Raw genomic sequence first — 24377 nt, 5'->3', positions numbered from 1 at the left:
CGTAGTTGTACGCGGGAACCCCTGCTCGACCGATGTCCGTGTGTGCGGGAACCCCTGTTCGACCGCCTCGTTTTGTGGTTCTATCAGTGTGACTGAACATACCGGACACAGAGGGCCATCGCTCTCTCTGTGCTGACTTCTAGTCGTGGCGAGTTCGTTCACGACCCTGACGTGAGGCCAATCGGATGGCGCAACCAACAGATGAGTGAAAATTTCACTTACGTCGTAACCGCTTCGTCGTTTGACGGACCGAGGTAGCCAGTCTATCGTCGGCTGATACCGTGACAGCCACGGTATCCCCAAGATGCAATCGAATGCATAATTCATCTCGTACACCAGAAATTCGTCATTACTTTGGAAGCCGTCAAACGTGTACGGCAAAACCACTGTTTTACGCGGGACACGCTGTGGTTGTCCATCAGCAAGTTTGACAACGATGTCACCTGGACCTTCTCGAACCGTAATTGTAGACGGGAGAATAGACAAACACGATGCTCGAAAGAAGTTGTTGGATGCACCCGAATCCAACAACGCTCGAAGTGGTCGTTTAACTCCAGCAACGATGAGACTGATAATTATCAGTCTCGAATCGTCGCGCATGGTGGTGGCATTGAAGTGAGTATGTATCACTTTGAGGCTAGGAGCTCGAGCTGCCACCTGAGTACTCGGGGCTCCATTACTGCCAGTAGGGCGCCCCGCACCTACTGGAACCGCTCGTTTTTTGGCGGGACCACCGACGACACAGTATCTCCACGTGAGACAGCTGTGTTCATGGACACCGGCGCTGGTGCTCGGCAGACGGCCGCACGATGGCCTGTCTTGCCGCACCGATAACACTTCATCGTGTTTTGACTTCGAATTTCGCGGCCAAATTGCTTGCCGCAACCACGAGATGCATCAATAACGTCAATTTCCATAGGCTCTAGGCCAGACGTACGCGGGCGTTGCGACGCTGCCTGCAAGTATGACGACGCAACCGTGTAATCTTCACGAAGCGCGAGGGCAAACGCCTCCTCAAGAGTCTTAGGTTCAGCACGTGTGAGGCAATAGCGGGTCATACCCTCTTGCATACCAAAGACAAAGACATGAACTTGTGAAGCCATGTCGATCGGCTGCGTGGTGATACACGAAGCAAGATGTCGCGTCTTCTGTACGTAATCGCGCATCGACAGCTTGCCCTGTCGAAGTGAAAAGAAGTCTGCGCGCAAGCGTGACTCATCTTGAGGGGGCTCGAACGCCAGTCGTAAGTCGCGCTGGATATCGTCCAGCGTGGGGAATGCCAACTCGTTCACAACGAGCTTCCCAAGAGCCCATTCTTTGGCTTTACCAACAAGCCGAGACAGTAGGAAATTAACCTTGGCCGTCGGAGCGTCAATCAACCTTGACGCTTGGCAATATCAATCTCCCTAAACCAGCGATTAAGAGGGAGACGATCTGGACCATCACCAGAGTACGTCGACGTCTCCATTTTAATTGCATCGTAATGTCGGGGGCGCGAGGGAGTATGTACTCGCCGGTTCGCTTCGGCGAGCTCGCTAACCATGTAGTCTTGGAAGGCGGCATGGTGTTGTTCGGGCGTCGCTGTGCTCAGCAGCGACGTCACAAAGATTTCACCCGACACCGCCGCGAGGCGGTGTAATGCCTGCCATTCTACTGTAGTGAGATGGGGAAAATCTGCATGCTCCAGCGAAACTGCTGGAGCCATCGAAGATTCACTCATATCCATCTCGAACTTGGTCATGGGAAGGACTACTAAGTGCTACCAGGTGTAACGGGGTAAGAGCCCGTTACCGTCTTACACTAATAATTAAGCTGAGGAAGCGCTGTGATTTATAAGGTAATTTTAACTCTGTTTATTTGTGTTTTTTTTGTAATTCGCAGTAAGTGCGAATATGTTCCCTAGCTCATGGGAACCACTCAAATATAGAACTAATTATTATTGGCTAATTATTGGGTCTGGCACCCCAATAATAAACCAATAATAAATAGACGCGCAGTATCCGCTATCCGGATACTGCCTACACTTAATGTATGTAATTATGTAATAAAACTATGACTACTTAATATAATGGGTTGCCCCATTACATTCATCCTCTGATCTCCCAAGAATTATGGCGACGGTTCGGCAACCACAGTTCCCATCACCCTTGGCAACTAGAACCTGTTCAATGTATTGTTTGGTAAACTTAGGAATATTGGAGATAGATGCATGTTCTGGCAATGCCGAGAAAGCAAAAATAAAATTGAATTTATACTAAATTTTAGCAATTTTGCTTACCTTTACTGATTTCATTGCCATTATATGGCGACAGGATAACTGAAGATGGGACTGCAAGGGGTACACTTCATCTTCTGGTCTTGAGAATAGTGAATAGCGCTCATTTCGCTTGATCTCGGAGGAGGATACATGTTCTGACAATGCCAAGAAGAAAATATTGGTTAAGGAATATGTCATCGGAATTTGAAATGGCCTTTCGTTTTGCTTACTGGATGATAGTGGTTTGTGGGACATTTTCGGATATCGTGTCCGTTTTGGCTTTAGCAAGTGGTCAAATGCGGATGGTTCCGCTTTGTTGATGAAATAGGAACTTCATTTCGGGCCCCAAGTGGACGTCCTTTTGCCTTCACAACCAATGGCTCAGCAAGGGCCGAGCTATTTCTACCTGCTAATTTCGAAATTTTTGCATGCATAATTGACTGTTGGGCTGGCAACAAATTTAAATACCGGGTTTCTAAGCGCTATCAAGTTTAGCTGAAATAAGGGAATGCTGTTTGACATGATAGAAACCTCCTATTTTCTTCTTCGTAATTAGTACCGCTTATGTGCCAGTGCTGGTGTATCAATTTTAAGGGAGTGGGGCTGTTGCAAAGCTCATCAATTTCATGCACACGTGGTATCCCATAGTCCTGTGCAGCATATGACTGCACACATTCCTCAAATCATTTTCCGGTCTATTGCGTTGCTTTTCGATATTTTTTGAGGGCGAGAAGAGACACACGTCCAGTCAGCTGCTCATAAGTTAAACAACCACGGAATACATGTGAGATTCGGATGCGTTCGCTGGCAATATTCGATTCAAGCTCCCGAGCTTGGTGCTCAATGGCTTGGTGTATTCTTGTCTGGACGAGATCTAGATTGCTTGTAGATGTTTGTAGATACCGTTTCTAAGCTGAATGTGCTCCTTTAACTGCCGACGTTGAGGTATTTTCGAAATGTGTCACCTTGTCTGTCCATGCATGCACAAATTTCGTTTTGGCCGAATCCAGTTTTTCTTTGGATAGCGGAGAACGTCTGATTTTCCAGCAAATTAAACCCGGAATGCGGTCCATCTTGCATCGTAGGATGCGATTGTCTTTGATAGACAATCATTATTCCAATTTCCCAAGAATTCCTCCCATTCTTTCATGGTTCTAAATTCTTTTTTCAATTTGCAAGAATGTTTTTTTCGATATGCCACATGCATAGGAAGTGTGCGCAGTCCGAAAATATTTCTTCAGTGACACCAGCTAAAGCCAAATCACGATCGGTCACTAGAGCATATGCAGTTTGTACCAGCGTGTTTCGCAACTGCTCGAGCGCCCAGATATAATCTGCCTTCTCTTTCCTTGATAAAAATGCTAATGCTGAGTGAAAGGTTAAACTTAATCCCGTTCTTCCAATCATGCTCAGCAGCGGCATCCTGAACCTGTTGGTTTTGTAAGTACAATCCAAGAGAAAAGCCTTACTGTGCCGGCGAGTTAAACGGATGGATGTTGGATAGGCCATGAACAACTGTGTGACGCGCCCATCACCTGGTTTTCACACCATAAAGCCATATTGGTCAGATTCCACGTGGCTGGGTGGAAATAGCAACTTGGGTGGGTGCAATAGCAAGTTCCTGAATATAACATATAAGTTTTAGTTATTCCCTATACGAAGCGGACCTAGTTAGTAGCCTCTTGTTGGTAAGCCACGCTTAGCAACTTGGAAGTATCCTCCGCATATTGTGCGTGACGTAAAATAGGAACCATGTGTAATGAGCTTTCCCGTTACATGATACTTAGCTTACTTGTACATGAAGCTTGAGTATAATGCTACACCCGAATTAGCGGCTGAAGCACGTGTACTATTTATGGGGAGCCAGACCCATTATAAGCCAGTGATATATCAGCATGACTCCCATGAGGTCAGAGAGCCTGTTCATACTTATAGTTTTTCGATTCAAATCTTAAATTTACTACGGACTTGATATGCGCTTCCTCACGTGCATGTGTAAGCCAGGCAACGCCGCCCCAAGCCCTTACAACTGGTTGCACTTAGTTGCCCTTCCCATGACCAAATTTAAGATGAGTATTCTCGCCGTCAATCACGCCGACGTAAATGGTCACTTCACCTCTGCCCGAGCTACACTGTCAAAAACGACAGTGACCAGTAGGTGCTAGGCGCACTACTGGTTATAATTAGGTCCAGTTCCTCCGGCGATAACCAGACTCCTAGATCTAGCGTGTTTCACGCACATTTAACTGCTACCACCGCGACGCGTTTATTTATCGTGAAATTTTATGTCGTCAGTTTCCGGCGACCTTTGCGCGCGCTCCTTGATTCAGGAGCGATTAACAACTTATTTTGTGCGTATTGTTACCGATACAAATTCCTCTTCCTTTCACGAACAGGTAAAGTTGGGGTGAAACCGGCTGATGGATAATCTTGTCGTCTTATATGACGAAAATTGTCACTGCCGTACTAGTAGCTGCCCCGATATCAGCTCAAATTCGGCTGATCGTCGCGGTCAGTCAAACGTCGAAAGAAATTCGACATCAGCGAATTTTCACAAATCGTTTGGTCGCTCCAAGAGATTGGCCTCACGTCGCCGTGGTAGACGGTGCGTGTACGAAATGGGCAGTACAAAAACAGGGCGATGACCCTATTTGATCTGCTTGTGCAGTTTTCTTGACGCCCCAGGCGATTTGGGCTCATCGCGTTGCCGCGAAGTGGATGCGACTGTGGTCGAGCAGGGAGCTATTGCACCGCCAAGGCAACACATACACGATGAGCTGCCTCGCAGAACGCGCACGCATCTTGCGTCTTACGTTGTACGCTTCACCCGCACTACCAGTACGAGATTAAGCGCCGAGGCGAATATAGCCGTCGCGCTCGAGAATCTCAGCGAGAGACTTGTGCTCCCGGCTATGATTATACAGAGGTGTATTTTTTTATGAGCTGCCGCCAGCTCATCGAGAAGCATCCTTCGTTCGCCAGCGATGTGATCCACATGTCATCCGACCGATCGGTGCAATGGCGTTACACCATCGACGTCAAGCCATGACGAGTGTCACGCTAGGAGTGCTTCCTCGTAAAACGCTTCTTGAACCACTGCGTCATGAGAGGGATTCGAAAGAGCTACATTATTTGCTGGTGTGGGCCCATACGACCGTATACCAGTTTGGAGTGAGGCTCCCACCTGATGAATGACGCTTCGGGCTTCGTCGATCAGTATGACGAGACCCATTCAATAGATCGCAAGAGCCATTGATGAAAGAGCGCTTGCCACGCTCGTCAAGATATTGCTAATTATCAATTCCTTCGCGCATAATGGGAGATGCGGGCACTCGAAAAAGGCTAATCTTGGGATTACGCCTCCAAGGCGCATGAACTGCGTCCTTCACGGAGCAGATACATGAGTCTTCCCACAAGAGGCAAGGAAACATAGCATCTCTCGATAAACAGTGCAGCTTGAAGCGTGCACCGATGTCAGACCTCTTTTTTTAAACCGGTTGTGCACCGTTACAATTCTTTTTTAAGCCAAGCTTCTCGGCCGACTCTTTGTGAATTCTTTGTTAAATTTTCCACAAACAAAGCGTTTCTTAGTATCTTCTTTTTATGGGTAAGCCACGTTTAGCAACTTTGTGTCTTCCTCTGCACGTAGTGTACGTGAGGTAAACGAAGGCACCTTGCCTACACTGTCATCAGTTTAGGTTAGCTAGTACTATACCAGTGCAAGCGGAAGGTGTCCCGTTATAATTAAAATATCTAGATTCGGTTTCACGAGCCAAAACAATTATCATATCGACTTTTATTATAATTAAGGAGGCTCAAAAAGCAGCTTGTGTGATATCCCATTAGAGGGTCGCGCAAAAATTGGAGCATTACACATGACATCATTATCGAGAAGCTATTGTACACTGGATTTATCTCCATCACGATACACGCAGCTGAAAGCTAAGAGCGAGTTATTGTAATGTCGCATTTTATAGCATCACGGTAAGGTGAGGGTAAAATTCTGGCGTATACACATAAATTAAGCACGGTTTAGCGAAATTTAGTGTGTAATCCGCTAAGCGAATTCGTCATAAAGAAAACAATTCATGTCCGTGAGGTTGCAGCTCGGCCTTACATTGTCCAAGTGTGCCTAATCTTAAAGGAAAGACTCCGCATTGTTAACATCACGCAACGACATGCTCCAATCCAATCTTATTCGGTCATTGGGTTTTAAATCCAATGCCGAGTTGTGGAGCTTAGCAGCACAGTACAACTTAATGATACTTATATTTCCGTACCAGTCGGAGAATGAAGCCGTAACAGGTATCAATCTGTAAAGTAGTATCAGCGTGTGTGGAGAATGATCATAAGCAATTAAATTGTCCGATGTCCTTGGTCAAATGAGAAAATATGCGTGTTGACACACCCTTTCCACGCTTGGCGAATGGCGATTTTGACAAATCCCTAGGAGAACCAACAAAGATTTGCTAGGACCCAGAAGTGAGACGCAGGCTCGTCGCTGCTACGCCGCTCCAGGAGCGACATGCTGGAATAGCCACAGATCCGGGAGAAGATGAAAACCCGGGAGGTGGGTAGGGACCGGCTAATTGATCGGAAGGCATTTTCACGGATCGATGCTGCCAGCTGATTATTGGCTCGTACTTCTGAGCCAAGGTAAATCTAGAATGACATCAAATTTCTCATCCAAATCCAGTACAATGAAATTATTATCGTACTGTACATCATTTAAAGTGTAGTGAAATTTCACTACGCGTTTCATTACTGCTATCGATGCGCCTGTCGCTAGACGCACCGTCATCCTCGTTGGAGAGATGTCGCGCTCAACATATTGAGCCTACGACCCTCTAGAGACTGGCGACGAATAAAATTATTCGACGCCTCACAGTCCATTAGGGCTCCAAGTGACAAATCATTGTCACTTTCAACTTCAAAGTGATGAGGGGTAATTCATCACCAGGTGCAGAGACAAATAATGATTGTGGGTCTGGAGCAAATTTCGTCAAGAGATTTGCAAATTCTCTTTGGGTTTGCTGGATCAGTAGGGCGTCGCGCCCCTACTGACCCCGACCGATTTTGTCGGTCTGCCTCGCTGTTGCGATGTCGCAACAACGTCGGACCCGCAACCATTGCCCTTTCTGGCATTAGGTCCATAATTACGTTCAGTACCTAATGGTACTGGGCGTGAGGCACTACACCTATGAGCGTTGTATCCTAACTTTTGACAGCGATTGCATTTCTGCAACCGCTTATTGTTCGAAAAGTGAGGTTTCTCGCTTTTGACAAAAGAGAGGTCCATAGGTTCTGGACCTCTAACCTCGTGTCGTCTTGGAAGGCGATACGATGACGAACTAGCTTGAGCCTGTCCCAAGCTAAAGTCCTCCTGTTCCGCTACGGATATTGCTTCTTCAAGCGTATGCAGCTCCAAGCGGAACAGGTGGGTCTTTACGGGACCATCCGTAAGACCTTGCAGGACATAAGCGTGAACATCACGCTTGCCTGATAGAGCACTGAACTTAGCCCTAGGTTCAAACGTCTGTCTGAGCCGGGCTTTAAAAGCTTCAAACGCCCAAAGACATAAGGGTCGCGCAACTTAAGGCCTAGTGCCCAAGTTTTGGCACGACCTGCCAAATTTGACTGAGCAAATGCGAGTTGCATTTGCTCGTCGACGATGTGACGTGCCCTTATGGCATCGTCCAACTCGACAAACCATCTTAAGAGGGAGTCTTTCTTGACTCCCCTAAACTTAGAAATGTCAATCTTTAAGATTTCGGGACGACGCGTGTGCGTCATCCCAGGTACAGGGGTCTGTACCTGTTGTACTCTCAACAATTCTGCCTGTTGATAGCCTTGCTGATTAAGCAAGACTACCTTCTCCTTCGCCTCGTCAAATTCATGTTGTATGAACTTGGAGATGGCTGAATGGAGAGCATCTCTGTCCAAACCGGACAGCATAGCCAAGATGGCATCTCTCCCTACGGTCTGACTCATTCTTTCGACCGCACGTCGGGCACTGCCTCCTCTTCTTTGAGAAGCGTTTCAACTGCACGATGCACTGCTCTCGTCCATGGTGAAGGCGAGTACAATGTTGTTGACCCGTTTTACAAGAGCACTTGTCTACGGCGACAGATTCAGAAGCAGACAACCAAGCCTAAAATGGGATGGCGGAGCGTATGCACCAGACAGTGATGAACATTGTGCGCTTTAGGGTTGCCGTTGAGCTTCTAGAGTGATACTGCTGAATTCGGGTCGTACTACTCAACCGGAGTCCGACGCGTGGGAATGTTGGACGTGCTTCGCCGATCGATGTGCTGACGGGTATTATTAAACTAAGTCAACGGATATTGTAACGGGGCACTACTGACTTGTACTGCTTCAGTAAAAGTCTACTTCGCACTGCCTCAGTGCGAGTGGTGCCTCACGTCACTTCACGCACACTAGTACGGTCAGAGGAAGACTCTCTTTAAAACACTTGCTTTAAAGAGGGTTATTTAAAAACTGTATTAATGTAATTAAGTTCTTCTTGTCTATCTACTTTATACTAACTTAAATATTAGCTAATACAAAACATGTAATAAAGTCTTGTCTGTCTTTCTCTTTGCGCGCGTCCAGCGCTGACTGTACCGCGGAGAAAGTAGATGTAATGGTCTATATCTACCAATGAATAAGCTCTTAGAATATCACCATGTAAAGTAATATTCTCCAAATATTATCTACCTTTAAGATAATATATTAATTAACAACCTTTAAGTGTTAATTTTATGTAACGATACACCCCGTTACAGATTTTGTCATTTTCGGCTCGCCGAAGAAATACATACTCGTTTGTAAAACAGTAGGATTTATCGCCAAGTTGCATTTCATGGCGCTATTTTATTCGCACATTATTTCTGATATGTTATCATGAACACTAAATTTTAGCGATTGTTAGCGGTTTTCTGATTAAGTAAAAATGTTTCTTTTACAGAGATACGGATGGTCATGAGCAATCTGTGACGTGAGAAAACGCTTCTGCTTTTCGCTCAACTTAATATGCCCAAGGACAAGAAGAAGCGTGCGCGCAACGTTGGCACCGCTTCAGCGGCACAAAATGTTATGGGCCGAACATTGGCGACGCCAAATACGAATCTTGGCCAGCATTTCCTTAAAAATCCTATGATTGTGACGCAGATTGTAGCTAAGGCCGCCATTCGCGGGACCGACGTCTGTCTCGAGATCGGTCCTGGTACCGGTAACCTGACCGTAAAATTATTAGAGCAAGCAAAGCGTGTTATTGCTGTGGAATTCGATACGCGCATGGTGGCGGAGCTGCAGAAGCGCATTCAGCACACAGAACACATCAATCATCTGCAAATTATTCACGGTGATGTCATGCGCGTGCAGTTGCCGTTTTTCGATGTTTGTGTGGCCAATCTGCCGTACCAGATCTCGTCACCTTTTGTATTCAAGTTGCTTGCTCACCGACCTATGTTTCGTTGCGCCGTCGTCATGTTTCAAGAAGAGTTTGCCAAACGCCTCAGCGCCAAGTACGTAGCAATTTTGCTGTTGCAACAGTGCTGTGGTTCATCATGCTAATTGTTCGATGGATGGGCTACAGACCTGGCGATGAGCTCTACTGTCGACTATCAGTAAATACACAATTGCTGGCCAAGGTAGATCAGCTGCTAAAAGTCGGACGCAACAATTTTCGTCCGCCACCCAAGGTCGAGTCGCGCGTGGTACGCATTGAGCCTCGCAACCCACCTCCGCCAGTAAATTTCACGGTGCATCGTAAAAACTCTCCCTTTTGCAAAATATTCAAGGAGCTGACGTATTTTGTCTGTGGCTTATCAAAAGGAATGGGACGGCATGATCAAGATCATCTTTAACCGGAAAAATAAGACGCTCCATTCATGCTTCGTTACCAAATCCGTTCTCAAGATCTTAGAAGAAAATTACAAGACGTTTTGCTCGCTTAACGACGAGGTGTGTAAATAAGTTATCGTCGATTAAATACTTTTGTGCATTTATTAAACGAGTAAATTCGTAAGCTCCCGGAAGGTGACCTTGATATGAAGAAGAAGGTGGAAGAAGTTTTAGCTATCGAGGGCTATGGTGCGAAACGTGGAGCGAAGATGGACCAAGATGATTTCTTACAGTAAGTTCATTCAATCTTATTGCTATGCATCTGGTGCTTTGTACTAATAAGTCATAAAAGGCTGCTGGAGCGGTTTAATGCCAACAAAATCCACTTTTCGTAGATGACCCTGCCGCCAACACCTCTCTACTTCATTAATAATGTAGACACATTATGTCAGTTTGATTTAAATTTGCTTTGTTCAAATCTTAAGAAAGTCGTAACTTTTGACTTTCGTTTGATCAAAAGCTTCAGCAAAATTGAGATGGTCTTGTGCCCCGAAGAAAAGCACATGAGTTCTTAAATTTGCTAGTGGTTGAAGATAATAAAAAGAAGCTTAAGCGACAGCTACATTCAAATTTTGCGGAGCTAAAATGTATGCCGCCCGGTTTTAATGGTTTAAGGAACGTAGTGCACTCTATCTTGCTACGGCGATGACTGAATGTAATATTTTTTTAATGAGAAATCTGCCAACGAAGATAATTTGACAGAATAAGCGCTCTAAATTTTGTCGAAATGCCAGATCACTGACGTGCAGCAACAATTCATTAACTTCGCAGCGGCTTCCACCTCGATTTTCAAGGACAATTTTACTTGGTCTATCAAAATGCGCTAGCAATAGTACCCTACCGCCTAAATGCCGTATCGATTGAATGATTTTGTAGCTAGTAGCGGAGATCATGTACCTTAAAGCTCAGGATGATACGCCAATCGTTCAATCACAAAATTATGTACTCGCGCTTATAAGAGTGTGTCAACGCTCTTACGTCTAGAGAAAAGAGCTTGCGGTACCTACGACTAATCAAGAAGTAACAATTGAGACGAATGTTGATTCCGCGATTCATGCAGAAGCGAAGTTATGATCTAACGAGATGAATATTGAACCCCGTGAAGCACAATTTTTATTGGAATTACAAAAGCGAGACAACAACGATAATCAACTGCTGCCTACGCAATTTTACAATATTGAAAAGCCATGCCAAGAAGGCCGTCGTAATTATAAGCCTAGGCAAAGTTATGCCGAAGAGACAGAAGTGCAAGCAAACAAGCAATCCTTCTATCTTAAGCGCACAATTGAAAGACTAGCTTACGGATATCAAGACACCAAGGTCGCACTTGTTGATGCAGCAACATGGTCCAGTAATGTCTAGATTGAATGTAAAGATTTGCAGCGTGTACAGAGCAAGATGATATGGCTGTATACAGGTGGAGCAAAATTATCTTCTAATTATTGTCCAGAACTATTTCAAAAACATTTTGTGCTGTTCCGTATTTCAAGAAATAAAATTGCAAAGGGCAACAGAGGAGTTTACACTTGAGATGAAGCTGAGTAGAGAGAAGGAAAGATGAATATATAAACGTACAGTAGCGTCTTTGACTTGGGCATAAGACAGCTTTAAGGCTTTCGTCATGAGTATTCAAGATGGCAACAGTACGTTTGATTGAAGCAAAGAGTTCGAGCAACGAATACGAGTTGAACGTGCAGCCGTCAAGAACCCGACAATTTTTTTTCGTCTTACTCGAATCCCTTCGTCGAGAAAAAGCACACGTTCGACTACACTTTACAAAAATCAAGTAAATTGAGTCTGTTCGTTTGCATGGAAATATACAACAAACAAATAGATCTGATAGCGCAAGATAGCGCAATATACTGCTAACACGAATTTGCAACGCATATAGGCCCACAGGTAATTTGGTCCACATGTCATTGAAATTAACGATAGTGGAAAAAACACCGCATCAGTGTGTGATCGCTTAAAAGAACCTACTCATTTTATTCTGAGATCTAATCGCCCGATGTCACCTTGTTTGCATTGCGGGAACGTCGCGTTCGCTTTCGAAGAGGCAGTGTATCGGTATCATCGAGTTTGTTGTCAGCCATTACTGCAGGTTCGTTATTGGAAGACCTTTTACGACTTATACGATCGTGCTGATCGGATTTGTCCACACTTATGTTATCGAAACAAACCTTCTCTGTTATTGCACCGACGTCATCTCCACAATTACCCATTTCATCTTCTTGTTCTTCAGCAATCGATATCGTTTGCACTGATGTAGGTTTCAAGAATTGCCGCTTATTACTGAGCGGAGGCGATAGCATCGTATTTGTTGAGCCTCCCTTTCCTCCATTTGCTCCAGCGGTAGTAACTAATGCTTGGAAATCAAACAGTGACCGCCACCGCGAATCCAATCCTTCAGCGTCATCAGGAATATCACATATGGTTTTAAGTTGCTCCAAAAAGTAGTCGCGTAGCTGAGCCAAACCTGAGCTATCTAGACGTGGTAGATATACGCGCATAATTTCCAAGAATTCAAAATGAACTAATTGACTCACGGCATATCGAACACCTTCACACAAAAATCGAAGAAATGGTGCGCGCAACGACGCAGCTATTTTTCCGATTCCAAGGGATTGACTGAACCTTTTTGCTAGCTCTCTCAGCTCCTGCTCGCTTCTTCTAACCTTTTCTTTCATCTCTTTTTGCTCTGTAGACGTATCCTCATTAAAGTCTTCGCTTGCTTGGCCTGCCTCAATGTCTTGCTTCCAGACAAGAATTGATGCGTACATACGTCTAAGCGCTGTCATTTGGATTTCCAAATAACGCACCGGGGCGTCAATTTTCACTTTTTTGCCGAATGCTTTCACAACCTCGACGCTTGGCTTACCACTTGACGTAAGGTACTGCAGAACTGCGGCAGCTTGGTGCTTCTTACTTGGGTTGCACAGCGCTACTCGACCAAGCGCGACAAGCATCTCAGCTTTCCGTCGCTGCTTCTCTTGCCACATGCGAAGAGCACTAGATTTTTCCTCCGTAATTTCAGATACATTTTCCACCTCTTCGTCTTCAAATTTTGGCTCATCCTCTTCAGCGTCGTCCATTTCACTCTCAAAATACATTTGAGTCAAATGAATTAGCCTTTTTGGTAATGGCCACTCAAGAACATCATATGGAGCTGTTGCATCCTGGAATTTTTCCACAAATAAACACCGTGCATCGCAGAACGTTAAAAATGCGAAGCGTTGGGCCTCTCTTACATATGCTTTCACATTATCATCTTCAAGTTCAATTTTTTCCAATGATGCCATGACCTGCAACTCACATGCTTTTCCATCTTCCTTGTGCTCTTCGTCTGCAGCTTCATTTGTCGAGGACAGGTGCATTTCCAACACAGAAACAAGCGCTTCTTCGAGTGTAGATCGCAGTCGACAAATTTGTTGAATTTGAACCTCAATGAGAGGGTCAACATTGGCCTCAAAACTTTCGTGAACAGCATAAGACGAGCTACAATTCTTCGCGACATCTGTGGCTTTGAACACTGGGACAGTGGTCCACAACATATCAAAGTAGATTATAGCCAGGCCGTGCTTAATCGTATCAACATGCCGAAAGCCCTCATCTAAGCCCATGGTCGACTTTGTGCGTCGATGAACAAGATCACCCACAGCTATAATAAATGTATCCACTCGCCCTGGTCGCAAATTTAGCGCGTTTATGCTATCGTCTTTTCCTAATTTTTGAAATGAGGCGTCAGAAAAAAGGTACTCTCGAATATTCAGATACTTAACCAAGCATGAAAATCGCGCGAGAGCAATACGAAGACCATACTCCACGTCCGATACTTCTTTACTCTTATAGCTCTTCTTTCTCTTTCCCTTTAAGTTTTTACTTCTCGTTGTTGGCGTACCATTAGTCCAATTGGTTACTTCATCAAACAACTTTACATCTGCTTCCAGAAATCGATCAATGCTGTCCATTACCACTCGAATTAGCTCATGTGCAATGACTTCTGCTTCTCGTTTAAGAGACGCATGCTCCGTTTGTAGAAAATGAATAATAGAGAGCGTTAAGCTTATAAGTAGCTCTTGATCAGCATGCAGCAGAAACGCGTGCTTGAGCTTTTCTAGAAGCTCCTTCATATGGCTACTGTGGTGACCGATCACTTCGCTTTTGAGGGCAAGCATTGGAATTAATTCCAAAAGCAGCACCAATTTATCCGAATCGGCTTGGTAGAGATTAAATAAGCTGGGAATATCCTTGCAGTATGCAACAGTAATCTCTTCCTATGGTTTTAAACAGACGAAACAGTAAGCACATTAATTATCCCCGCGCGCGAACACATTAAATAAAAGTTTGTGTACTTGTAATTGCTCAAACGCTTTTTTACTCGCTGATCGGTTCACATCCACGACAAGCTTCTTGACGGATGCAACAAGAATTCGGAGGAGGATAGCCTGTTGATCGTTGCTTAAATCTGGCGTGCTCTTGTCCACTAAAAGCAAATCAGTCATCAGTCGCCAGTCCTGAAGTACAACTGCATAAATTTGATAAGTCATACACTCTTTTAAAGGAATCGCGAGTAGCTTTAACTTACTGCAATCTTCCAAGCCCCAAAATGCATCAACGAGTGTTTCTACTGCGTTTTCCGGTACACTGTAATTTCGGATGTATTCCTCTACAAACTCAACCAGAGCAATAGCTTGCGTTATCAGCTGTTCTTTTTTTAAGGTTGCATTTTTTGTCTTCAAAACAGCAACGCCAAATGCGTCATACTGAAGACATACGAATTCTGCGGCCACTTTGCGAATGGCTTCGTGCTCCGCGTCAAAAACTAGCTTTTCTACAGATTGAAGTTCGATATCTGAGCTAATAAGATTATGCTTGTCGACCGCAATAAGGAGATGAATACATTGCTCGACGACGTTGTCGTCAACATCGCTGCAGAGCTCCAGATAGCGCGCCAGGAACCGAGAAGTAAACAGCGCTAACCTTTCTGTGAATGCGTCGTTTTCGTATAATTCGCACAAAATCTCAATCACCTCTAGGCGAACTAATGCCGACTTGTCACTTAAAAGCCAGCCAAGATACTTCAAAAAGTTATCCTTAAGAAACTGGTCTGGGAGAATAGTGATCCAATGGCCGAGACACTGCATGGCTGCCACACGAATTTCTGGCATAATGTCGCGATACCGATGTACCACAACTCCTGTGAATATTAAGTTGACAAGTTGCAACACCTGCTGAAGCCGAGTTTCGTTTTGTACTTTGTTGCCTTTCAGAAGTGATACTTTTTGAACGTTTGTGCTCTTTTTACCACCAGGCGTCGAAACAGGTGAATTTATCTCGGCGTTAAGCTGCCTTGTAGCAATAGACAATTTCTCCGATATATTTGCCGCCGTTCGGACTAACGAATTGCTCAACGCCAGCACTGCAACTGTTGACGTGTGTCGAATCGGTCGAAGGTTGGAGCTATTTAATAGAATTTAGGTACAGTTCACCAAATTGGCACAAATTTTTGCCACAGTCTTACCTTGACAAAGTCGTCAGCCAATCAATCAAATTGTTAATAACTTCGGACGTGAACAAGATCTCACTTTCATAACACTCCGTCACAAAAGCCTTCCAAAACTCTTCAAAATTTAGCTGAAATTTTCTCATGCCCTTTCCGCGACTTACAAGCGGATACTTTCCATTTGCCTTCTCGAGTTCCTCAACGACATGGCCCACTAAGCCACCCATGTCTAGTTGATCAAGTGGCTCCGATTCAGGAACACACTGACCTGTTCCTCCGCATGCCTAGCAAATGCCACAACGTCAGGCTCCGTGTAGTGTACATAGCCAAATAGCCTTTAATCAACCTGTAGCACCAGATTCAGTATTTCTTTCATGGCTTTCTTGTCATCAGTCTTAAATCTATCGTGCCATTTTTTGAGCACATTCTCTAGCGACCGTTTGCCGACTTGAATGGCGTCTACATTGATTGACGAAGACATAGCAGCAGTTAATCCTTCTAACATTCCTAAAAAACATTAGATACCACAAACAATAACCGTACCAAACAGCGAGTCTATTACAGCTTCACGGTTATCATTAATCCCATCACCTTCCGCTCCACTCACCTCTGCAGTGACTCTTTCTTTCACCATACTGTCTCCTTCAGCCGACCGCAAGCTCCTTGTTTGACTCCAAGGAGAGCGCTTTGGCCTAGAAGATTTTGCTAGCGCAGCAGGTGTCCATGTTGCTTTGCGCGCGCTCTCGGGTTTCTTTACTTTTGTCCCGGCAGGCGTGAATTCCTCGTCCTTGCCTTCGGGACCATCCTCACTAATACAAATTTCGAAACAAGCTGTTAATACTGCCAAATAAATCGGAGGATCAAGAATTCTAAAACATTGAAGCGATTACAAGCGCCTATGACGATCCCTCTAAAAATGCAAATCGAGTCTCGCACCTGCTCTCTTCGCCTAAGTTATCTGCTAATTGTGCACTCTTCCCCTCTGCGTAGCCATCAATGCCAATTGCACTATATCGAGTGCCTTCAATCTGATAGATCGTCGTGGGTCTGCGCCTCGAGCGAGATCCGCGCCGCGCACTCATCACCACGGTTGCCTTTCAGTGCGGAATCGATTAAGAAATAATCGCTTACAAAAATGGACACTTAAATATGTCTGATCGGGAGGGTGCATCAATAAAGTACGAACTTTTCATTTAGCATAATCTAGTGTGGTTGACACAGACGTCAAGTCGCTCAATCGGACAGCTTGTTTGCAAAGATGAAAAGCAGTCAGCAAAAATTTCACTCCTGCCAATTCTCTGCATTGCAAAGCTGCTAATCATAATTTTGCAGTTTATTTTTTGCAGTATTCGGATAATTAAGTCGAAAACGAGCGAAAGACTCATTAGAGCAACAAATTGTAGTTGAGTAAAGATTGTGACGACTGACGTAAGCTCTTATCCCCGTATTGCTTTGATGCCGGGAAGCACTTGCCTTAGTTACCTTTTGCCCCCGACATACATACTAAGCAAATAACCCCTTTGACCAGTTAGTGCCGCGCTTTCAGTATTTTGGCGCCGACAGCTTCAGATATTCCCGATGTGGTGTCTTCGCGATAAAAAAACGAGCGCTTAAACCACTTTGTTGATACTTTGCTTGGCTCACTATCCCGCGTCTGTAGTGAAAACGAGCTACGACAGCATGCTTAATGCATCACCCGGCCATCTCATCTTCGGACAAGACATGATTTCGCGCCAGTTGCACCAAGCAAACTGGAGCTATTTGTCCAAGTGCCGATTTGACGCAATCCTAGCTGACAACGACCGCAAGAACAAGAAACATCTCGAGCACTTCTACCAGCCAGGTGATCATGTAATGATTCTTGTGCCGAAACAGTTCCGTGCCAAGACTAAGCACGTTGCTGCCGGCCCATATCCGATCCTCACGATTCATACGAGCGGTACTGTCACAGTGGACAAGGGTTCAACGAAGCAGCAAATCAGTATCCGGCGAATTTATCCCTGCTAATCACTTAGCTTCATGGGGCGGCCGGATGACACGCCTACGTACGAAGACGATACGAAGACGATGAAAGATGGATTAGTGAAAGATGGACTAGTGAAAGTTGGATTAGTGAGTGAGGTATTACGAAGCAAACCTTTTTCTAGTCGGTGCCTTCGTGGCAGCGAATATCATTAAGTATTTCCAAATGCACTCATTCCCATGTTGAATTAGCTTGTGGGTTTTAAGACGTTATAGATTTTGCCTTAATACCGTAGCTTTGCAACAATTCTTGGAGCTCCTGGTCGCGAGTACCGACAAAGCCACTCGCGGTCAGAACCCTCGGCTGTCGTGAGTGATAGCTTGTCTGGTTGCACACCGACTTCAAGCCAGCGCGTCGCTTGGTCAATCATCGTGATCGTAAGGTTCAATCAAATCGGCGTGCACAGCCCCAAACGGGTTGACCGTCTTCATTGATCAGGGTGAGAGCATCCCATAGTCCTGTTTTCCGTAATGACTTTGCTACTCTTGCACAGCATACACTTTCTGATAATTTCTTACTACCCACAACCTTTCTCAACAACTACCAAGCGTTGAGCGTGCTACGTTAGCATTCCCAATGTGTTTTGTTACCACTGTTACCACTGATGGCGATGGTAAGCTATACAGGTGAGCCTACGATGCTACCCGCTCCCATGCCTCTGACAACGTACCTCGTGTACTTGGCGATCGTCGTTCCAAGCTAGGCCAGTAAAATGTGTGGCGCATCGACTTGTATTTGACGTTCGCTTGCGGGATGGCCCAGGTTTTGATGATACGACGCAATTAGATCGTCCTGCAAGCTGTCGATGACAATTACACAACTTTGGTACGCTACAAGGGTGCAGCCAAGGAGCGGCATAAGCTATAGTTGGGGTTACTGTAGCCTGTGTGTGAGCCATGCAGTTATTATCTTCTGTATCATTTCGTCGGATTCTTGATGATCGCGAATCACCGGGCCGTGTATAACACACGCGGCTTCGCTATTCGCGGCGCAAATTTCTTCGCTAAGTTTAAGCACGCACTTCTTACGAAACGCATCCATAATAACGCGACGGCGCCAACATATTTCTCTCCTTTTTTGTACTGCATGGTAAGCCGATATTCTGAAAGTAAAAATTTTCAGCGCTTGACAAGGACGTTCGTTTCGGTTGGGTAAATCAAGTTCTTATGATCCGTATGGATTATCACAGGGTAACCAAGAACTACGATACTCACGAAGACGCTTCACAATAGAAAGAAGTTCTAGCTCCATCGTTGTGTATTTTGCTTGTGTTTCATCAAAATGCGCGAGTAACAAGCCAGAATTTTGGTATCCTGCATGATCAGGCCACCAAGCTGTGAACCACTAGCGCCTGCGTACACATGAAGGGCTTGTCGAAATCAGAGGACGACGAAAGTACTGCTTCAGCAAGCGCACGCTAGATTGCGCGAAATGTATTGGTGTCCGGCGGCAGCCACGTAAATGGGACCTAGGAGCTGGTAAAACGATGTAGTAATTTGCATAGGGTCATCATATCGGTACCATGTCACAGTAGTAACTAACCATTCCGAGAAAGCGTCGTAGTTCTTTGCGGTTGCGGGGTACCGCAATTTGTTGGATCGCCTGTAACTTTTTGGCTTGTGGCTTTACACCTTCCGCAGAGAGTGTAAATCCCAAGTAATTAACTTCCTTGCGGAGGATATGACACATTTAGAAGGACTTCGTACTTGGTTTAACGTTCAAATATTATGCGCAAGTGTTCCAGGTGCTCATCTATGTTTAGAGAAAATACCAGGATTTCATCCAGATAACCTACCACGAAAGATAAATCACCACAAATTTGCTCCATACACGCTTAATATTTGTCTGGTGCCGATGAAATTCCCATCGGTAGTGTCTTGTATTGATATTTTTCAAACGGTAGGCAGAACGCAGTAGCGGGCGACTTATCTTTGCGAGACGTCTCGCATAGTATCCCATGTTGGCGTCAAACGTTAACATGCATTTTGCGTTGAACAGCCGCATGAGCACTTCACGAATCCGTGAACGTAATACGGGCTGTGTCGTAGGTACTTGTTTAATCCGAAGTCAACCGGCTAGTAATTCACAGAGAGAGGTAGCTTGTTGTCACTTAACTGCATACGTCCAAGATTTCTATCGTATCGCTCTTGATACTGCACTAACACTGCCAAAAACGCCGATAGTTGCTTGTTTTCGAGATGATTGGGCAACAGCTCTTCTGGTGGTAATGCCCTATCTGTTTTTTTTTAACTCGGCGGGAAACTCGTAGTCTCGGTGGTAATCCGTCCCAGCGTCCTGAAAGTGCCGGTGTTTTACTTAGGTTCAGTCGTCCCATTGCACGACTTTGTCTTTGAAGTTTGAATAAGCCCGAACGCGTTCATCAGGATGCGGGCAATTACCATATTGTCATGACTGTCATGGATGGCCTCGAATCGATGTGTGATAACCGCGTCTGGCTTTAATTAGGGGAAGAGAAACGGTAGTACCGCTGCTGGTTACCGAGCCATTCATAGTCTCGAAGACAGTCGGCGACGCAGCGATAAATTTGCGGCCCGAGTTTACATTAACGCAAGCGTTGCGCTGTTAATAATACTCTTTGACGCATCGCTGTCGAGAAGGGCGTCAAAACTTCGACCGTCGCGGCGTAACTTCACTGCAATTCGCAATGGCGCGCTCGTCTGATGTCTTTGTTTCTTCACAAAACCAATCAGATTTAATAATTCATCACCACTAGGTGTGTCTGAGTCCGACTCTGACTCCGAGTCGGAGTTGGAGGTCTTGAGAATGAGGAAAGATTCTTTTTCGTCGGTTTTGTTTTTGTACTGGTTCCACTTCAACCCGCTTACCCTCTTCACTCTTCTTCTTAAGGTCGGCGGTGTTGTACGAGGCAGTCTTGTGATGCGAACACTACTTTTCGTTCTTGACTGTCGCCTTAGCTGTATTTTTTTTTTATTTTCAGACAATATCTTCTGCGCCTCGCGACGTGATTACTTTCTCTGTGCTGGTCTTTGTGTCTAGCAGTGTCAAAGCTTCCTGAACTCTTGTCACGTGTCATCTGCGGGCGCTCGGCCTTTTGAAGACGTGAAAAGTAAAGTACGAGCCGTTGAACTGATCGTACACCACTCCAGCGCAGGCCAATTCGCCCTGTTAATATGTATATGACAATCCTCGCTTCAAATATCGACACTGTTGTACTTCAAATACTACATTCGTGTTTTAGGGAGCTCGGCGAACATTCAAAAAAAATCTTGCATGCGTTATGAGAACTTGACCATCGCCTCATCCCGACGCTTTGTCATCGTTTCATCACAACACTTTGTTATCGTCTGATCCCGATGCTTGGTCATCGTTCACAGCTCGATGTCAAGGTCCTCACTAAGTCGTGGGGACCGACCGTATAGAAGTCGTCAAAGCAACTGTTTTCTGCGACCCCAGTTGTTACGGGCTAAAGTTGCCCTAATGTAACACAGTCCCCGTTCAGAACACTTGGTGTATTTAAGGGGATGGTCAATTACTAAATAATAGTAATTACCAAAACTCGGGTGTGGTTCACATTTGTGACCAACCCTTGTGTTTGTGATGCACATGGGTGCATTTACATTAGGAGGGATGACGCCCAGCGTCATCCGTGATGACGCGTTACGCGAGGTGTAACGGGGTGTATCGTTACATGAAGTTAACACTTAAAGGTTGTTAATTAATATATTATCTAAAAGGTAGATAATATTTGGAGGATATTACTTTATATAGTAGTATTCAGAATTGTTATCCATAAATAGGTATAGACCATTATACCTATCTATTCCGCAGACTAATCAGCTGTAGGAGTAACCAAAGAGAGAGTTACAGATAAGATAGAGATAAGAATTCATTTACATGTTTAGTATTAGATTATAATTAAGTTAGCATTTACAAAGATAGAACAAGAGACACTTAATTATATTTAATAGTTTTCATTTTACCCTCTTAAAGCGAGTAGCCTTAAGAGAAGTCTTCCTCTACACGTACTAGTGTACGTGAAATAACGTAGGGCACCACTCGCAACTGAAGCAGTGTGAAGTGGACTTGTACTGAAACAGTACAAGTCCTAGTGCCCCGTTACACGAGGTATCTAGAAAGATACGCTCGCAATACATATTAAGTGTTATCTGTAGAAATGACATTTTAATTGGTTAAAATAGGTATTTATATTTAATACGATTATATATCAATCAGTCTGAAAACTACTTCCTACTTGGTAAGTGCGCACGAGGAGCCGGACTACCGCTCCCGTGACGACACTTAACCAAAGTATAGTGCGTTGGGTGAGGACGCTAACGCGCCCACCACAACTACCTCATTGCACGCAAGACAAGCAGGTTGAACCGCTTCCTTGCTGTGCTAGGGTGTGTGTCTAAGTAGAGCGTGGCCGCATTACGACGTGCCCGCCATCACTTGGTAGCACTTGAAATATTTCCCACGACCCGCATTTCTGCGTGTGTACGTGAGGATGAGCCTCAACATTAATTGGGCTCATTTTTCCCACCTCTTCGAACATCATCGGGAGGTGGCAGGGCTTATGGCGCAGGGACTTGGTGAACAAGCCCTGGCTCCTGAGTAGTCCTCCTGAGCAACATGTTGCCCAGTTGGAGCAGTTTGATGCATTCGTGCTCGGACAGCGGAGGGCCGCGTCCGAAGCACAAAGCCATGCTGCGGCGGAGTCCGTCACTCAGACTCAGGATGAGCTGAGGCATGAGCAGGCTCGGAGCGAGGCTCTCAACAGGACTGTTGAGATGCTCTCTGCCCGGCCGCATCAACCGAGGCCCATTCGGATGGACCCCCCAAGTTCGATGGAACTGCGGCGCACACGATTGCCACTGGCTTTTAGCCGTGGAGCAATGCGGTGTCGCCCAACTCATCGAGGACGACAGCCGGATGGTGTCGTACGCTATGTCGCATCTGCGCGGCAAGGCCTCAGAGTGGGCTTACTCGGAGCTTATGGCGGACAGAAAGGCGTTCCCTACATTGCGATCTTTAAGGAAAAGATTCGCGCCATGTACCAGCCGCCGAACAAAGAAGTGTTGCTTCAGGCGCGCTTCTTTGGAGCGCGACAGGCGAAGCGTTCTCTGCAAGAGTATGTGCAGGAGATGCCCTCGCTGTCGGCGTCGATACCGTTGGTCCGATGCGGAACCACATTAAGGTGCCCACCTTTATGAACGAACTACGGCATGGCCCATCGCGACAGGACCTTTTCAGAAAGGTGACGTCGACGATGGAAGAGGCAATCCAAATTGCCTTGGTTGAGGAGCAATCCTACACAGGGCCTCGGCGACAGGTTACAATAAGCCGTCGTCGGGCACGAGATAGACCTCGAACCTGGCACCAAGTATTGTGTGACCAGGCAATGGCCGTTGCCGAAAGAACAAGTCGATTTTATCGATGAGTTCTTCGAAAAGCGAGCCTAGGCGGGACATGTGCGTGGGAGCAAATCGCCTCACTGCAGCCCGACCTTTTGTGTGTGTAAAGCCACAGGTGGATGGCGCGGGGGTCATGCTTACAATAAGCTGGACACGGCGACCATACCGGCTCAAACGCCAATCGCGCGGAAAGATATTTTGTTGAACTCGATGGGAAAGTCAACTATATTTTCCGCGTTGGATTTGAAGGATGGCTACAATCAGGTACTCTTGAGAAGTCCGATGTAATCAAAACAGCTGTAAGTACCCCAATCGGTATGCTTTGGGTGTGGCTTGTGATGCCCCAAGGTTTGAAAAAAATGCACCAGCGACATTCAGCCGAGTGGTGGCTCACGCGATGCGTCAGCACCGTGCCTAAGCGCCCCATTACTTTGACGATGTATTCGTGCATAGTAGGGCCGAGGGCGGGCTGAGCGCAATAGAGTCGCACAAGCGTCATTTAGACGCTGTGTTGCAAACTTTAAAGGACGCCCAATTGTACGTCAACTTGCAAAAGTGCGTCATAGGGGTCCCTGAGATACCTGTACTGGGCTGCATCGTTGGTACACATGGTGTACGAGCAGACCCAGACAAGGTAAAATCAGTAAAGGAATGGCCAATCCCACGGCATGTGAAGGATTTGCGCCAATTCCTAGGGCTCGCTAATTACTTGCATAAGTATAGCAAGAATTATGCGGAGCAAACTAAACCATTATCTGATCTCCTTAAAAAGGACACAGAATGGGTTTGGTTAAAAGAACAAGAAGATGCGTTCACATCAGTGAAGCAATCTCTTGTAGAGGCACCGGTCTTGGCATTGCCAGACGCGGATAAGCCCTTTAGCGTCGTCTGCGATGCAAGTAATTTTGCAATCGGCAGCGCGCTCATGCAGAAGGATGACAACGGCGTTGACCGTGTCATCTCTTATCAGTCCCGGCTATTAAAAGCCGCGGAACTGAATTACCCTGTGCATGACAAAGAGCTACTTTCAATAAAGTATGCTCTTGTCAAGTTTCGTGTGCACCTATTGGGCACCGAACCATTTGTGGTTTATACGGATCACGCATCACTGCGGACCGCAATAAACTCACCGCACCTCTCGCCTAGAATGGCAAGATGGCTCACATTCTTCTCTGAATTTAATTTCAAAGTTGAATATAAGCCGGGTAAGTCGAATGTCTTGGCTGACGCTTTATCGCGCAGACCAGACTTCGAGGTTAGACACCAGGAAAGTGTGTCTAGTGCGAAAGCACA

At 45.6% G+C, this 24377-nt stretch overlaps 3 protein-coding genes across 3 annotated transcripts; 2 read left to right on the top strand and 1 right to left on the bottom strand.

The window, feature by feature from the left end:
- Positions 1–9289: 9289 nt before the first annotated feature.
- Positions 9290–10832, top strand: CCR75_003868 (uncharacterized protein; the record flags this gene model as incomplete). Its single annotated transcript, XM_067961960.1, has 5 exons — positions 9290–9783; positions 9855–10020; positions 10094–10222; positions 10288–10394; positions 10455–10832. The coding sequence occupies 5 exons, from the start codon at positions 9290–9292 to the stop codon at positions 10495–10497; spliced, it is 939 nt and encodes a 312-aa protein (XP_067822006.1). The 3' UTR covers positions 10498–10832.
- Positions 10833–11245: 413 nt separating this feature from the next.
- On the top strand, positions 11246–11524 carry CCR75_003869 (uncharacterized protein; the record flags this gene model as incomplete). The annotated part of the gene is made up of 1 exon (XM_067961961.1): positions 11246–11524. The coding sequence occupies one exon, from the start codon at positions 11246–11248 to the stop codon at positions 11522–11524; it is 279 nt and encodes a 92-aa protein (XP_067822007.1).
- A 526-nt stretch (positions 11525–12050) lies between these two features.
- CCR75_003870 (uncharacterized protein) lies at positions 12051–16747 on the bottom strand (the record flags this gene model as incomplete). The annotated part of the gene is made up of 6 exons (XM_067961962.1): positions 12051–14436; positions 14515–15622; positions 15684–15949; positions 16021–16172; positions 16209–16474; positions 16602–16747. 6 exons carry the CDS (start codon positions 16745–16747, stop codon positions 12160–12162), a joined length of 4215 nt encoding a protein of 1404 aa, XP_067821575.1. The 3' UTR covers positions 12051–12159.
- Between the last annotated feature and the right edge of the window lie 7630 nt (positions 16748–24377).

Source organism: Bremia lactucae, linkage group LG2 (assembly GCF_004359215.1).
Source record: "Bremia lactucae strain SF5 linkage group LG2, whole genome shotgun sequence".
Lineage (NCBI taxonomy): Eukaryota > Oomycota > Peronosporomycetes > Peronosporales > Peronosporaceae > Bremia > Bremia lactucae.
The sequence above is the reverse complement of the archived record's forward strand: the minus strand, read 5'-3'. Positions and strand labels throughout refer to the sequence as shown.